The sequence below is a fragment of the Sarcophilus harrisii genome, chromosome 5 (genome assembly GCF_902635505.1).
Source record: "Sarcophilus harrisii chromosome 5, mSarHar1.11, whole genome shotgun sequence".
NCBI lineage: Eukaryota > Metazoa > Chordata > Mammalia > Dasyuromorphia > Dasyuridae > Sarcophilus > Sarcophilus harrisii.
Genome location: NC_045430.1, coordinates 109,943,890 through 109,958,633, shown reverse-complemented (window position 1 = coordinate 109,958,633; position 14,744 = coordinate 109,943,890). Strand labels below are relative to the sequence as shown.

The window sequence follows — 14,744 nt, the reverse complement described above, 5'->3', positions numbered from 1 at the left end:
TGGACTTATATCCCAAAGAGATAAAAAAGGAGGGAAAGGGACCCAAATGTGCAAAAGTGTTTGTGGCAGCCCTTTCTGTAGTGGCAAGAAACTGGAAACTGAGTGGATCCCCATCAGTTGGAGAATGACTGAATAAGTTATGTATATGAATGTTATGGAATATTACTGTTCTGTAAGAAATGACCAACAGGATGATTTCAGAGAGGATTGGACTTACATAAACTGATACTAAGCGAGCAGAATCAGGAGATCATTGTACATGGCAACAACAAGATAATACAATAATCAATTTTGATGGACATGACTTTCTCCAACAATATCAATGAGGCCAGTTCCGATGATCTTGTGATGAAGAGAGCCATCTATGCCCAGAGAGAGGATTGTAGGAACTGAGTGTGGATCACAACATAGTATTTTCACTCTTGTTGTTGATGTTCGCTTGTTTTCTTACTCATTTACTTTCTTTTTTTGATCGGATTTCTCTTGTGAAGCAAGAGAATTGTATGAATATGTTTATACATATTAGATTTAACATATATTTTAACAAGTTTAACATATATTGAATTGCTATGTAGGGAAGGAGGAGAAAATCTGAAACACAAGATTACATGCAAGGGTCAATGTTGTCAAATGATCCGTGCATGTTTTGAAAATAAAAAGCTTTATTAAAAAAAAAAAAAGAAAATTATCCATGCATATGTTCTAAAAATAAAAAGTTTTAATAAAAAATAAATGTTGAAAATTATCTTTACATGTATTTGGAAGAATAAAATACTATTGAGAAAAAAAAAGATTCTGTCAGAAAACCTCATCAAAGGCCAATGAAGAAGCATGTCATTAGGTCAGCTTTCAGGTCCAGGCTCACCCACTAACCTCATTTTCTCTCCATTTCTACAATTCCCTGAAAGCCTTCATTACTGATTGCAGTTAATTCACCTTCCATGTATTTGATAAGGTAACAGTTTTAAATTAACACAGACACATTTCATTTTTCTCCTACAATTTAAGGATTAAACCCAATTAGTCAAAATAATTGCAAAACACATTTTTTAGGTCCAATTCTTCCTTCATTCTTGTTTATACTATGTAAACAGGATCTCAACCATTGATTGTCCCATGTACTCAATCATGATTTCCCTTTTAAGCTCCATCAGTGGCTTTTCCATCTTTATGTTACTTACTAAAGAAGTAGGGGCTCACTGGTTTTTCTAGCCTTCAAATATTTCCTTTAGCTGCTAGCCAAGGTACTAGTTCTGGAACAGTTCATTGTGTAGGATTAATTTGGTCAGTATTGATGTGGTCTATTAGTTGAAAGAGCAGTGATCCATGAGTCAATTATTCCTAGCTCTGCCACGGAGTAGCTGTTGGGCTTTATCAAATTACCTTCCTACATTAGGTTTGTGTCCTTATGAATAAAATAGCTTCAGACTCAATTGAGTTCTAGTTACAAAATTCTATGCCTCTTCCCAAATGCCCTAAACATATTTACAATTATGTCCGGTCAACAGGAGACCAGAGACTTCAGGTTACAATTTAATTCCATCTAGACTGCTGCCCAATACCTAAAGTGAGAATAGTACTGTATTTCTAAAAAGAAACTTAAGACAGACACCTAAAAGCATAGCATACAAGCAAGCAAACATCAATTAACATAGGAATGGTCTGGGTCTTTTGGGTAAAATTCAAAAACCTTGTCAAGTCTGAGCTTTTCTTTGTAGCTATGCTGTTTGGGTGAGCTCAGGCAGGGACATTTGTCATGCAGATTAAGACTTTTCCTGGGGGACCAGCTGAGAATAGAATAGAAAAAAGGGTGGCTGTTGTTCAAAGTATTGAGAAGCATTTGCTCTGGAGGAAATGACTAGGTACAAAGAACCAGACATTTTCAAATAAAAGTTATAACTGCAGAAGAGATGGGATATCTTACAATTTAAAAGCAAAAATAGGGTCTCTGATTTCATTGGTACAGCTAATCCAAACGAGGATGCTCCTAGAGCCAGCAATGATTTTTCAGCAAAGCAGTCTTTAAGATTAATGCAGATTTAAGTGATTTTTCTCAGGGTCACACAAGTTATCACCATTCTTAAATACCAAGAAAGTAGGGTTATCTGGGCTAAAGTTATATGGAATATGTGGCAACAGATACACAAATAACTTTAAGAGTTATATGACTTTTAAATTGATCTGCCCATCATCTTGCAACAACAAAATTGACATCCATGATTTTAAATGAGTTTTTTCATTTTAAAAAAACAAAACAAAACCTGAAATTCATGTCTTGGTAGAGAAAATATTAAGTGAAGCACCTGCACACTTTTAAATTTTTTGTATTGGAAAGGTAAAAAGCCAAGCCAAGTCAATAGAACAAATATTTTATTAAGGAGCCTACTATGTGCCAGGCATTGTGCTAAGCACTGAAAAAACAAAGAAAGTGTAAAAGATGGTTTCTGGCTTCAAATGAGCTCACAATCTAACAGGAGATCATGCAAGTAACTATGTACAAACAAGATATATACAAGGATAAACTGAGGGACAATTTTGGAGGGAAAGCACAAGCATGAACATCTATTTCTATTAAAATATATTAATAAAAATCCCAAAGACAACTAACTTAACTTATTACCCTAACCATAAATTTACCAAAATACAAGTTAAAAAAACCCACAAAGGTATAAAATTCCACCCCACCCATCTTTTCCTATTATATACTTTTTCCTATTTTTTTCCTTTTAATACTGAGTTTCACCCTATCATTTAGATCAGGATTCTGAAGCTTATGGACTTTTTGTATAAATATAAATAGCCCAATAGTGCCTAAACCTGGAGCCAGCCAGCAAAAACTAAAGACTCTCTATATGTACGCTTTAATCATACAAATCAAAACAACAATAGTTACATAATAGAAATACTAAAAATGTAGGGGGGAAAACAGTGGAAATAATACTTTTTGGGGAGTGGGAATGGAGAGGGGGTAGAGGCAGAAGTAATTGCCTAAGTTATGATTGGAATATAGGTACTCCACTGGGATCTAAGAATTGTGTTTGAACAACATCACTGACTTGCTGATAATCATAGTCCTCCTCTGACTTGTGGGTCAGCTGCATGTTCATGGAGTAGCTTGGGAGATATTCCATGGTGTGGGGAGCGCTAAAACTCATAGTCATCTGCGGTTTCATGGGATAGACCTCACTAATAGTATTTCCAAAGGGAGCCCCCAAGTCACTGGCAGGGTAGGAGTGCTGAAACACCTGGTGCTGATAGGAGCCCTCTCCACCATTCTGAAACTGGTTATTCCAAGTCTGGTTGCTCCACATTGGAAGGTTTCCAGAAGGATTCACCATGTAGTCCTGGTGAAATGGAGAGTAGAAGCTTATGTATTCCCCAACAGTTGATCCATTCTGAAAAAAGAGTAAAGTAGATTAATTTATTTGTTTAGAATGTTTGGATTCTTATGAAAAAGTAGGACTAGGACTTCAGAATTTTGATCAATACATAAGAACAGTTGCTACTTCAAAGGGGTGATAAAGAAGTATAAGTTCCTATGGAGGTGTTAAGTACAGAATGAGCAAAAATAGCCTTTTAAAAGTCTCAATGCAGGTTCAAGTTATTATTGCATTTAGTCCCCTTTGTTTTCAATACAGGGGCAATGAATGTCACATTGGGGAAGGATATTTTAATAGGTGAACCTTTGGGAAATGTAGAGCATCAATAAAAAATTTTTTCCTAAAGAAAAGCACAATTTTTCTGCAGGCATTACCTCAAATAGGCAATAAATGCTGAGAAACCTGAAAAAACATTTATTATGCTGAAAGGATAGGGCTTTTCTTTCCATTACCTGAACCATATTATTGCTGTTCTTGGACCACATGGAGTCTTTCTGCCATCTCTTTGACTTCATTCTCTGGTTCTGAAACCAGGTCTTGACCTGGAGGAGGAAGAAACAAATAGTAACTTATAGATTTTATTGAGAAGTAAAGATTCTGGTAACTTCCCCTAAAAGCCACACTGCACTAGACCTGAATGATACAGGGAATGTTCTCTGGTTCAAGGATGTAGAGCTGGACTCTAGTCCCCTCCATTCCCCTTAGGCTAAAGTTTTTCCTCTGTTCATTAACTTTATTTGATCACCATGTATGTATGTATGTATGTATGTATGTATGTATACAGGAGGTTTCAGAGAACAAGGATTGTCTCTCCTCTCCCTGTATCCCCAGTTAAATTTCGCAGTTCCTGACATTTAAGAGTAAATATCCTTTTAATTGATTGGCTTTAGACCAATAAATCAGCAAACATTTACCTGTTTATAAGTAAGGTTCAAATTCTCAGCCACATTTCTGATCTGCTGAGGGCTAAGGTATTTTTGCTCCAGGAATCTACTGTTGAGTACATTCAGTTGAGCTTGAGAGAACACTGTTCTCATTTTAGATTTTTTGACTAGGTTCTGATCTTCTTTTCCTTGGTGGATCTTGGGCTTGTTCTGGGAGGAAAGGTTATTTGAAGTTGGGCTAGTGGCAGAGTCAGGAATATCTTGAACAAACATATCCACAGATGTCGGAGTAGCAGGAGAAATAGCTGAAAGGGGAAGGGAAAAAATAAGAACTTTCTGTCACTGCTAGAACTTTTATCTTTCACTTAATATTATATATCTCATTATCTTCCCCCCCCCCAATAAATTTCTTATTTTTCAAATAAATGTAAAATAGTTTTTCAACATTCTTTTCTTTAAGACTTCATATTCTAAATTTCCTCTCTCCCCAAGATAATCTGATATCTCACTATGTCTTATGCATACTTTTTAAACATTGACCACCCACAATAAACTAAAATTTAAGCTTCTCCAGAGAGCTACAAATCTTTGAAAAATTAAATAACCGAGTTGCATAGGGTCCAGTGGAATGTCTAAGAAGCTTCAGATGATATTTTTCTAGCAAATAACACTATTCCAATTTCATCCTTTTTCATAACCTTGATCAAATGCCCTAAACCAAGGTTATCAGATTTTTCCTCCAACCAACCTCTTGCTGCTTCTCCCCCAAAGGGAATTCTTCTTTAGCTCAGACCCATCTTTTTGACATTTTATGACCATAATGAGGTCCTACATAAATTTGAGTCCGACCTGAGTTCATTAACATATGTAACTCCCTGGGGCAGAGGGGGAGAAAGAATCCCTTCTTACCAATGCAAACTAACACCTGCTCCAATTTTACTTGGGCAACCGGGATTAAATGAATCCCCAGAAATAGGTAGGTCTTGAGTCCAATACTTCCTGACCCCCAAGGTCAACTTTTTACCCACCTGACTACCTAGTTTGAATAGTTCAGATTTTTTTTCCACAGGCAGCCACAATTCCTTTTTTTTACATAGCCATAGTTAAGCAAATTTTGGTGGTTGCATCACTTCTTACCCCTTTCTAGTAGACCTAAGAAAAAGGAAAATTACTACACCCAGCTCCCGTACAATCTAGTAATCTTTCTGGCAATATTCTATTCTAGAGCTTGAGTTGTTCTTTCCCTCAAACCTTATTTCATACATTAGTTAATGAAGATTAAAAAAAATCTTAAATTTAAAACTGAAATTTGAATTAAGAATTCAGATTTAGACCTAGAATGGACCTCACAGGTCAACTTATTCACTCCCTTAGTTGCTCAAGCAAAGCCAGAGAAGTGACACGACATCCCAGTCATAAAAGCGGCAGATTTGAATCTCAATCCTTCGCAGTGCAGAATTAGTCCCTTTTCCCATAACTATTGTTTATTATATTTGTAAAGCGAAAGCACAGTCCCCGGTACTTCTCCCACCCCCCAACCCCGCTTATTTAACCAGGTGCCAAATTAACCAACCCATAGAAGTAACTATTAAGTTAAGAAATAAGGGGAAAAGTAGTCATTGTAAAAATATTTCGCCCACCAATGCCAACCAATTTCACTAGCATCCCCTACTATGAGTGAGCAGTCCCCTGGGTGCTCGGTTATCTTTGTAGTCCTACTCTCAAGGAGCTTATATTCTACAACACACGAGGATATACAGAATAAACAAATCAAAGAAAGTTCCAACAGGAGCAGAATAATGATGGTGCCTGAATCTTACTTGTTTCACCTTTGAGGCTAGGCCCGGGGAGTTGCACAGGTACCAGCCCCTAAGGTAGAGAGGGGCCACCTATTTAAAAGTTAACACTCAATCTACACAGAAATAAACTCGGGATCCTATCCAGTTCAGGATATGGGGGATGCGCTACCTTTCTGGGGGAATAGAATCACTCTCTGAAAGAGGGGGATGTAGGGATGTAATCTATTCAGAACTAGACTCGGGGTCCCCTTTCTGGGGAATAAAATCATTCTCTAAAAGTGGGGGAGGAAGAGATGTAGTCTACATAAAAATAGACTCGGGATCCCATCCAGTTCAGGATATGGGAGATGCGCTACCTTTCTGGGGGATAGAATCACTCTCTGAAAGAGGGGGATGTAGGGATGTAATCTATTCAGAACTAGACTCGGGGTCCCCTTTCTGGGGAATAAAATCATTCTCTAAAAGTGGGGGATGTAGGGATGTAATCTATTCAGAACTAGACTCGGGATCCCATCCAGTTCAGGATATGGGGGATGCGCTACCTTTCTGGGGGATAGAATCACTCTCTGAAAGAGGGGGATGTAGGGATGTAATCTATTCAGAACTAGACTCGGGATCCCATCCTGTTCAGGATATGGGGGATCCGCTACCCTTGAGGGGGCTCACCTGTGCTTGGCTGGAGCTTTTCCGGACTTTGGATTTGGAAATTAGAGTACGGGCTTGAGGCCGTAAAAGGCTCTGGCTGGGACGCGGAGATCCAGGTGTTGTAAGGGCAGCTGGCATCGCCTTCGGGCTGGGAGGACTGGCATTGCTGCGAGAGCGAGCACGAAGTCATGTTGGAGGGAAGATGCTCGAAGCAAGGAGTCCAACGTGGCAGGCGCGGTAAGTCCAGGAGCAAAATCTTATCAGCGATGGTTAGCAAAGAAAGAAAAAATGCCCCCCAAATGCAAAACAGTCTTTCAGCTAAAAACTGGGAGAGACTCAAATAAAAAAAAAAAATAAAATAACGAATTTGCCAAAGGCCGAAGCTGGGCAAAGAAGGCCGGGCCAAACTGGAGTTGGAGAACTTGTATCAATTGGGCGGCCTTTTTATATCACTTCCCCCACCTGCTAATCCTGCCCGCTGGGCTCCCCAAGGCCATTATCATGAAAATCGACAATTGATAGAAAAGGTGGGGTCTGGGGCTGGCCGATTGCGACTTGTGTGGGAGTGAAGGAAGGAGTAAGATTCTTGGGAAGAGTGTTAGAAATCCAGAAATACTTCTTCATAACGAAAACTCCATTTTCCGGATGAAATTAAATTAAACCTCACTCTTTGGTCGTCCTCAGCTTCCCCACCCCCAGACCCCACTCTTACCCCCGCAAACCCTTACATCTGGTGATGTGAATGCAAGCCTGCCCGGTTAAAGTAAACAGTAAATTGGCGGAAGACAAGATGTCTCCAAACTTGAAGCAAAAGAGTCACAAAGTGTCAGCTCTTCGAATTTTGAACCTAAAGTCTGGTAGGACAAATGATTTAGGGATTAAACTGATCTTTAGCACTTCCTTTGCACCCCTTTAATTTTTTTTTCCCCCTTCATCCTTTCTTTTCTTTGACCATTAGCTCCAAGTACTGGGGGACGGGGAGAGGAAGAATAGCCACAAAATCGAGAGATCTAATTGCTAATTTTGATGTCCCCCTTCCCCATATATATATATAGAATGGAAATTAATTCATCCAAAAGCATTTATTAAGCATATATTAAGTGCAAGACGTGTGGAGAAACAGACTTTAAAAATCTCTAACACCCATGTATATATCCTGTAAATAAAAGGCTATTAAATAAAAAAAAAAAAATCTCTAACAGTTCCTGTATTCTAGGAGTTTGTATTCTATTAGGATGTAACATTTTGGGAGATAAGCAAATTTAAAAATGTATACAGAATGAATACAAAGCCTTTTTTTTTTTTTTTTTTTTTGGATGGGGAAAGAGAAAGCCATGTAGGCTGGCATGAACTCAACTTTGATGGAAGATAGATTCTAAGAAGTGGTGTTAAAGGAATATTCTTTAGGCATGAGGGGAGTTTGCAATTGCATGGAGAGTGGAGATGGAATATTATGTGCAAAGAACAGAAAGCTGGCCAGTTTGGTTGAAAGAGTGTGTAAGAAAGAGTAATGTGTATTAATAATAATGACTAGCATCAGTATAATATGTGGGTTTGAAAAGTGCCTTCCTTACAAGTTATATCACTTAATCTTCACTATAACCTGTCGAGATAGGTACCATTCTTGTCTTTATTTATGGATCAGGATCTGAACGCTGGTTATCCTGATTCCAGGTCCAGCTTTGTAGTCATTTCAAGAGCCTACTCTGTTCCCAATTACTTAGGAACTAACCTGGAAACACTGGCTTGAGTCAAATTTAATGTTTAGATGCTAAACCCAGGAATTTGGATTTCATGACTCTTCTCCCCTTCAATCCATTATTTATATGGATATCAGAATAATCTTTTTTACTCAGAGATCTTGTAGGTCACTCTGCAAAATAATCTCCAATGGCACCCCACCAGAGAAAGTGCAGACTGGGGACACTCTTACACATCATGTTGCTCTCTGGTACTCTAGGTTCCTGAAGAAAAACAAGACTACTTTCTAATCTTCAAAGAAGTGCCTTGAGTTCTTACAATTTAAGGTTTAGATTCCACACCCCCCCCCCCTTCTTCTTTTTCTTTTCTTTTTTTTTTTTTTTTTTGCCAGAATTCCTACCCATTCTTTAAAGCCTTTCTCAAAAGCAGCCTTCCGCCCCTCTCCCCATAAATTCCCCACCTGACCTTCCTCCTCAGACCTTACATAGTACTTTGTTTTGCAAATTCCTTATGCACTTGTGACCCAGCTTTGTGTATTATAGTTAGACTTTAAGATTCTGGTTAGTAAGAATTTTATTTTTTGCTCCTATTTTCTACCTTCCCCAGCATTGTGCTGGGTGCACCCTGGGCATTTCTGATTTGATTTGATTTGATTGGTAAATTCATGCTTTGGGCAGTGCTGAGTATCAGTAATTCTCTCATACATATTTGAGGCATTTGGAACCACCCCTATCCCATTATTTAATTTGAAATGGACTTCTAAAAAATAACAGTCCAATGAATTCTGATGGGAAACATCTTCTAGGGTTTGCAGCTAGGATACTGTATCAGACCTCTAATCTGGTAGATGAGCCCAATTGGAGAGAAAAATTTTGGAGGGTGTAGGGGGCAGGGATGAGGGGGGGGGGATGCATGGAGTCTGAGATCTGGAAGTTAGCCCCACAGGCAATTTTCCACCCAAACCAACTCCCTTCAACTTTTGCTTCAGACTTTTTTCTGATCAATTCTTTCCCAACTCCTCTTTATTTATACCTTCCTTCTTTCTGGTTTTGGGTGCTCCCCTATCTCTTCTTGAAGTTTCCTTTTTTTTCTTCCCTAACCCTAGAAGTACCCTGGAATTCAACTCTTTGGGATGATGTAGAAGGATATATCCACCAATTCACTTCCTTTTCCCTAGAGTTTGAAAATTCCAATTGTACTTATTTTCCTTTAAATTGCTTCTTCTTCTTCTCTTCCCCCATCCCCATCCCTGTTTTTTTTTTTTTCTTAGCAACCAATCCATAAATATTTATTTAGTTTTTAGGGCACATCCTTTGGGCACAGTACTAGGACCTGAGGATACAGACTCAAAACTGAGACGATCCCTGCCTTCAAGGATCTTGTGTTCTAAACTTGGAAGTGGGGGTAGGATGGATATGATTGACAAGTAAATTTTTGTTTTTCTGTCATTTTTAGTTGTGACTGAAAATGACTCCATTTGGGGTTTTCTTGGCAAAAATACTTGAGTGATTAGCTATTTCCTTCTCCAGCTCACTTTACAGATGAACAACAGAGTTCCTCAAACAGTGTAATTTGCCTGGATCACAGAGCTTATGTTTGAGGTTAGAATTTAAATTTAGGAAGATGAGTCTTCCTGACTCCAGGCCTGGCATTCTCTTTACTTCATTACTTAGTTGTCTGGTGCTATCTGAGACTGTCTCTGTCTCTCTGTTTTTCTCTCTCTAGCTCTTTCTCTTTTTCTGTCTCTCCCTTTCTTTGCTCTCTCCTCTTTATCTGTCTTTCTCTCTCTTTGTCCCCGTCTCTGTCTTTCTCTGTGTGTGTGTCTCTCTCTCTTTATCTCTCTCTGTCTGTCTTTCTGTCTCAGTCTCTTTCTCTCCCTCTCCCTTAAGTATGGATTTATATACATAAATATACACACAAAAATAAATATAAAGTGATGAGAGAGGAACACACAGTTCTGACACCTAGGGAAATGAGAAGGCCTTTTGAAATCCTTGACTTTAGGAATGAACCTTACTCCAGTGGCCAACCAAAGCAAACTTGGTGAAGTTAAAAAAAAATTTTTTTCCTGTCCTTACAATTGCTCAAAATCTGCCTTTTTGTTTTCTGCTCTGACTCTGACCCAGAATAAGAAGGGCCTGCGGTGAAAGAGTTACTAGAAACTGGGGAGTTTCCCCTATTACCAAGCATTCCTCTTCACCTAGGTTACAAGGGACATACCTGGGGCACTCTGGGAGGTGGGAGCAGACTTTGTCTTTTTGAATTCAAAAACTTGATTTAAGGGAAGAGGGCTGAGAGTGGGGGATGGTTCAAGTTTTCGAGGAAGTGCTGCTCCTGTGGCAAAATGGTGTTTACAAGTCTTGCTGTGTTTGGAGTTGTCACCAGTATTTGCTGCAATAGGCTGGGTGCCTTCTTTCCTGTGGGAATTTGCCAGTTTTTTCACCAACAATTTCTCAAGCCGCCATATGCCATGATGGTGACTCCTTTCTAAGGCAGAGATTTTTTTTAAGCTTTTTATTTTCAAAGATATACATGGATAATTTTCAACATTCATCCTTGCAAAACCTTGTGTTTCAAATTTTTTTCTCTCCTTCCACTCCTACCTCTAGATGAGAAGTAATCCAATATATGTTAAGCATGTACAATTTTTCTATACATATTTCCACAATTACCTTGCTGTACAAGAAAAATCATATCAAAAAGGGAAAAAATGAGAAAGAAAATAAAATGCAAGCAAACCACAACAAAAGAGAGTGAGAATGCTATGTTGTCGTTCACACTCAGTTCTCACAGGCCTCTCTCTGGGTGTAGATGGCTCTCTTTATCACTGAACAAGTGGAACTGGCCGGAAATAATCTCAATTTTGAAAAGAGCTATGTCCATCAAAACTGATCATGATATTTTTTTTTTCCTGAGGCAATCAAGATTAAGTGACTTGCCCAGGGTCACACAGCTAGGAAGTGTTAAGTGTCTGAAGCTGGTACTCTAGCCACCGCACCACCTCACTGCCCCCATCAAGGTATGATCTTGCTGTTGTCAGGCAGAGATTCTTATCCTCTTGTCTGTCACGAACTCTTTTGATGATTTAGGGAAGCCTCTGAATTGCTCAGTATAATGTTTTTTTTTTTAAATTAAAGCTTTTTTTCCCCCAAAACATATGCATGGATAATTTTTCAACATTGACCCTTGCAAAACCTTATGTTCCAGATTTTTCCCTTCTTTCTCCCCACTCCTTCTCCTAGCTGGCAAGTAATTCTGTATATGTTAAATATGTGCAATTCTTCTATACGTATCAGAATGATGTTTTTATTTATTTTTGTTTGGCCAACAACCAAATTGCTCTTTATTACTGTTGAAAATATTCATTATACTAAGTATTACTAGAATTTATATAGGACTTTCCAAAACATTTTACAGATATGATCTCATTTTACCATGACAACAATCCTATGATGTAGGTACTATTATTATTATTATTTTAAATTTTTAATAACTTTTTATTTACAAGTTATATGTATGGATAATTTTACAGCATTGGCAATTGCCAAGCCTTTCATTCCAATTTTTCCCTTCCTTCCCTCCACTCCCTCCCCTAGATGGCAGGATAACTAATACATGTCAAATATATTAAAGTATAAATTAAATACGAAATAAGTATACATGTCCAAACCATTATTTTGCTGTACAAAAAGAATCGGACTTTGAAATATTGTACAGTTAGCCTGTGAAGGAAATAAAAAATGTAGGTGGGCAAAAATATAGTGATTGGGAATTCTATGCAGTGGTTCATAGTCATCTCCCAGAGTTCTTTCTCTGGACGTAGCTGGTTCAGTTCATTACTGCTCTATTGGAACTGATTTGTTTCATCTCATTGCTGAGGATGGCCAGGTCCATCAGAATTGATCATCATATAGTGTTGTTGTTGAAGTGTATAATGATCTCCTGGCCCTGCTCGTTTCACTCAGCATCAGTTTGTCAGTCTCTCCAGGCCTTTCTGAAATTCTCTTGCTGGTCATTTCTTACTGAACAATAATATTCCATAATATTCATATACCACAATTTATTCAGCCATTCTCCAATTGATGGACATCTACTAAGTTTCCAGTTTCTAGTCACTACAAAGAGGGCTGCCACAAACACAGAATGATGTTTTTAAATGAATAAATTATAAAAATTTATATAGAGAGAATGAATTACATTGAAATAGAATGATAAAAAAAGAGCAACAAGTTCATGGACTTCACATTAAGAACCCCAGCTCTATCTAGGGTGTACTGATATCCTAGGTGGGTCAGTCTTCTTCTTTGTGTGTCCCTGTAAAGTTTGTAAATTTCAGGTGACAGGGACTAATCTCTTTATTTTTACATCTCCTTCTGTCTATACTCCTCAGCTCTTGCTCCATACCTTGAAGCAGCAGTTCTTAAAGTCTTGGTCACTAAGACCATTAAAAGGAGTCTGTGAATCTGAAACAGGGAATCCAAAACTATTTTCCTAATATTTATAAGAGATTTTAATTTCTACTAAGTTAAATCAGAAGATAAAACCCACTTAAAGAAAAGTTCTTTGAGGGGTTCTTAATAATTTGTAAGAGTAAAAGGGGATCTTGAGATCAAATAGCTGAGAAATTCCATCTTGGTCATCTGATAAATGTTGGATGAATGAATAGAATTGGAAAATTATGTGTATGTAAATTATGTAAAATTATGCTCAATAATTTGTAAGAATATAAAACATCTTGAGACTAAAAGGTTTGAGAATATCTGTTTTAGGTGTTTGATAAATATGGGATGAATAAATACATTTTATGGATGAAGGCCATGTCAGATACAACAATGGAATTAAAGTTGGACATTGAATGTCCATAAATATTAAACATAATACATTAGAGCCCGCTGCTTTGGAAGATAATTGAGCATGTTTTTGTCTTATCTTTTCCTGTTTTACTCTATATTCTCTGCTCTACCCTGGCAAATATCTAAACTTCCAGGCAGATTATAAGTACCTATAATTTCTGCCTGATACTCATAGTTATATTTTTGTCAAAATTTTTCAATATTCCATATTTTTCTTTGTATTAGGGATGAAAAAAACCCTACTGAAACAGAAGATGAATAAATTAAATATAACAATTCAATTCCGTTCAATATAACAAATATTTATGAAACATATTTATTATCTTAAGTATATGTAAAGTCCTAGGTATACTAAGCTAAAAAATGATACAGTCCTTTTCCCTCAACCTTTTAACATGTATTCACATAAATTCTCTAGGAAAATTTGATATTCAAGATATGGTTAGGAGCTAAGGATATTAAAACTGGCATGATGAAGACTATATATTCAAGGGAAGAGATGGCCATCTAATAAGAATGAAAAGATATGTACACAAATAACTATCAGAGAAGGGAAATAGTGATAAGTGCAAGGGGAAAACCCAGACCGAGAAAGCAAGGCTTCCAATGGATGCCTAATAAATGTTTGTTGAACTAAATTGAGTGAGAAATTCAATGAAAGAAAAATCACCATGAGGTGTGAAGGCACCTGCATTAGGGATTTCAACAATTAAAGATGTGAGGGAAATAGATATAGATAAAAGAGGGAAATCTCTTTCCTTTTTTTCAAAGGATATCTTCTTGAAAAGAAACTCTTTTTAAAATTATTTGGAATAGAACCCAGAGAACATTATACATAGTAACAAATGGATTATGTGATTGATGAGCAACTGTGATGGATTTGGCTCTTTTCTACAAGGAGGTGATTCAAGGCAATTCCAATAGACTTGTGATGGAAAGTGCTATCCATATCCAGAGAGAGAGTTATGGAGACTGAATATGAATCAAAGCTTAGTATTTTCACCTTTTTGTTGTTTGCTTGTTTTTTTTCCCCTCTCATATTTTTCCCCCTTTTTTCCATTTTTTTGCACAACATGACCAATGTAGAAATATGTTTAGAGAAACTGCATGTTTAACCTGTATCAGATTGTTTACTGTCTTGAGGAGAGGGGAGGAGAGAAAGAAAAGTTTGGAACATGGGGTTTTGCAGGAGTGAATATTGATAACTGGCCTTTTATATGTGTTTAAAAAATACTATTAAAATAAAAAATATAATCTTAAAAATTGGAATAGCGATAAAAGGGGGGGGATTACTTTAGGTATAGAGAACAAAAGAAGGGTGGCAGGAGAGGGCTGGACAAAATCCTTTGTGAAACCTGGTCTAGTTGATGTATAATCAGTAATTGGAAACAGGTGTTCATTGGTTGTGTTACATTGTAGATGGTACAAAAGACAGATCTGTGATGGCCAGGAAGTGGGGTTGCCATTAATTGAAAATGTGCA

The 14,744-nt window shown here is 37.5% G+C and overlaps 1 protein-coding gene across 1 annotated transcript; it reads right to left on the bottom strand.

The window, feature by feature from the left end:
- Nucleotides 1-2,388: 2,388 nt before the first annotated feature.
- On the bottom strand, nt 2,389-7,088 carry NANOG (Nanog homeobox). Its single transcript, XM_003772450.2, has 4 exons — nt 6,730-7,088; nt 4,295-4,569; nt 3,833-3,922; nt 2,389-3,395 (listed from the first exon to the last, which is right to left on the bottom strand). The coding sequence occupies exons 1-4, from the start codon at nt 6,896-6,898 to the stop codon at nt 2,994-2,996; spliced, it is 936 nt and encodes a 311-aa protein (XP_003772498.1). The 5' UTR covers nt 6,899-7,088; the 3' UTR covers nt 2,389-2,993.
- Between the last annotated feature and the right edge of the window lie 7,656 nt (nt 7,089-14,744).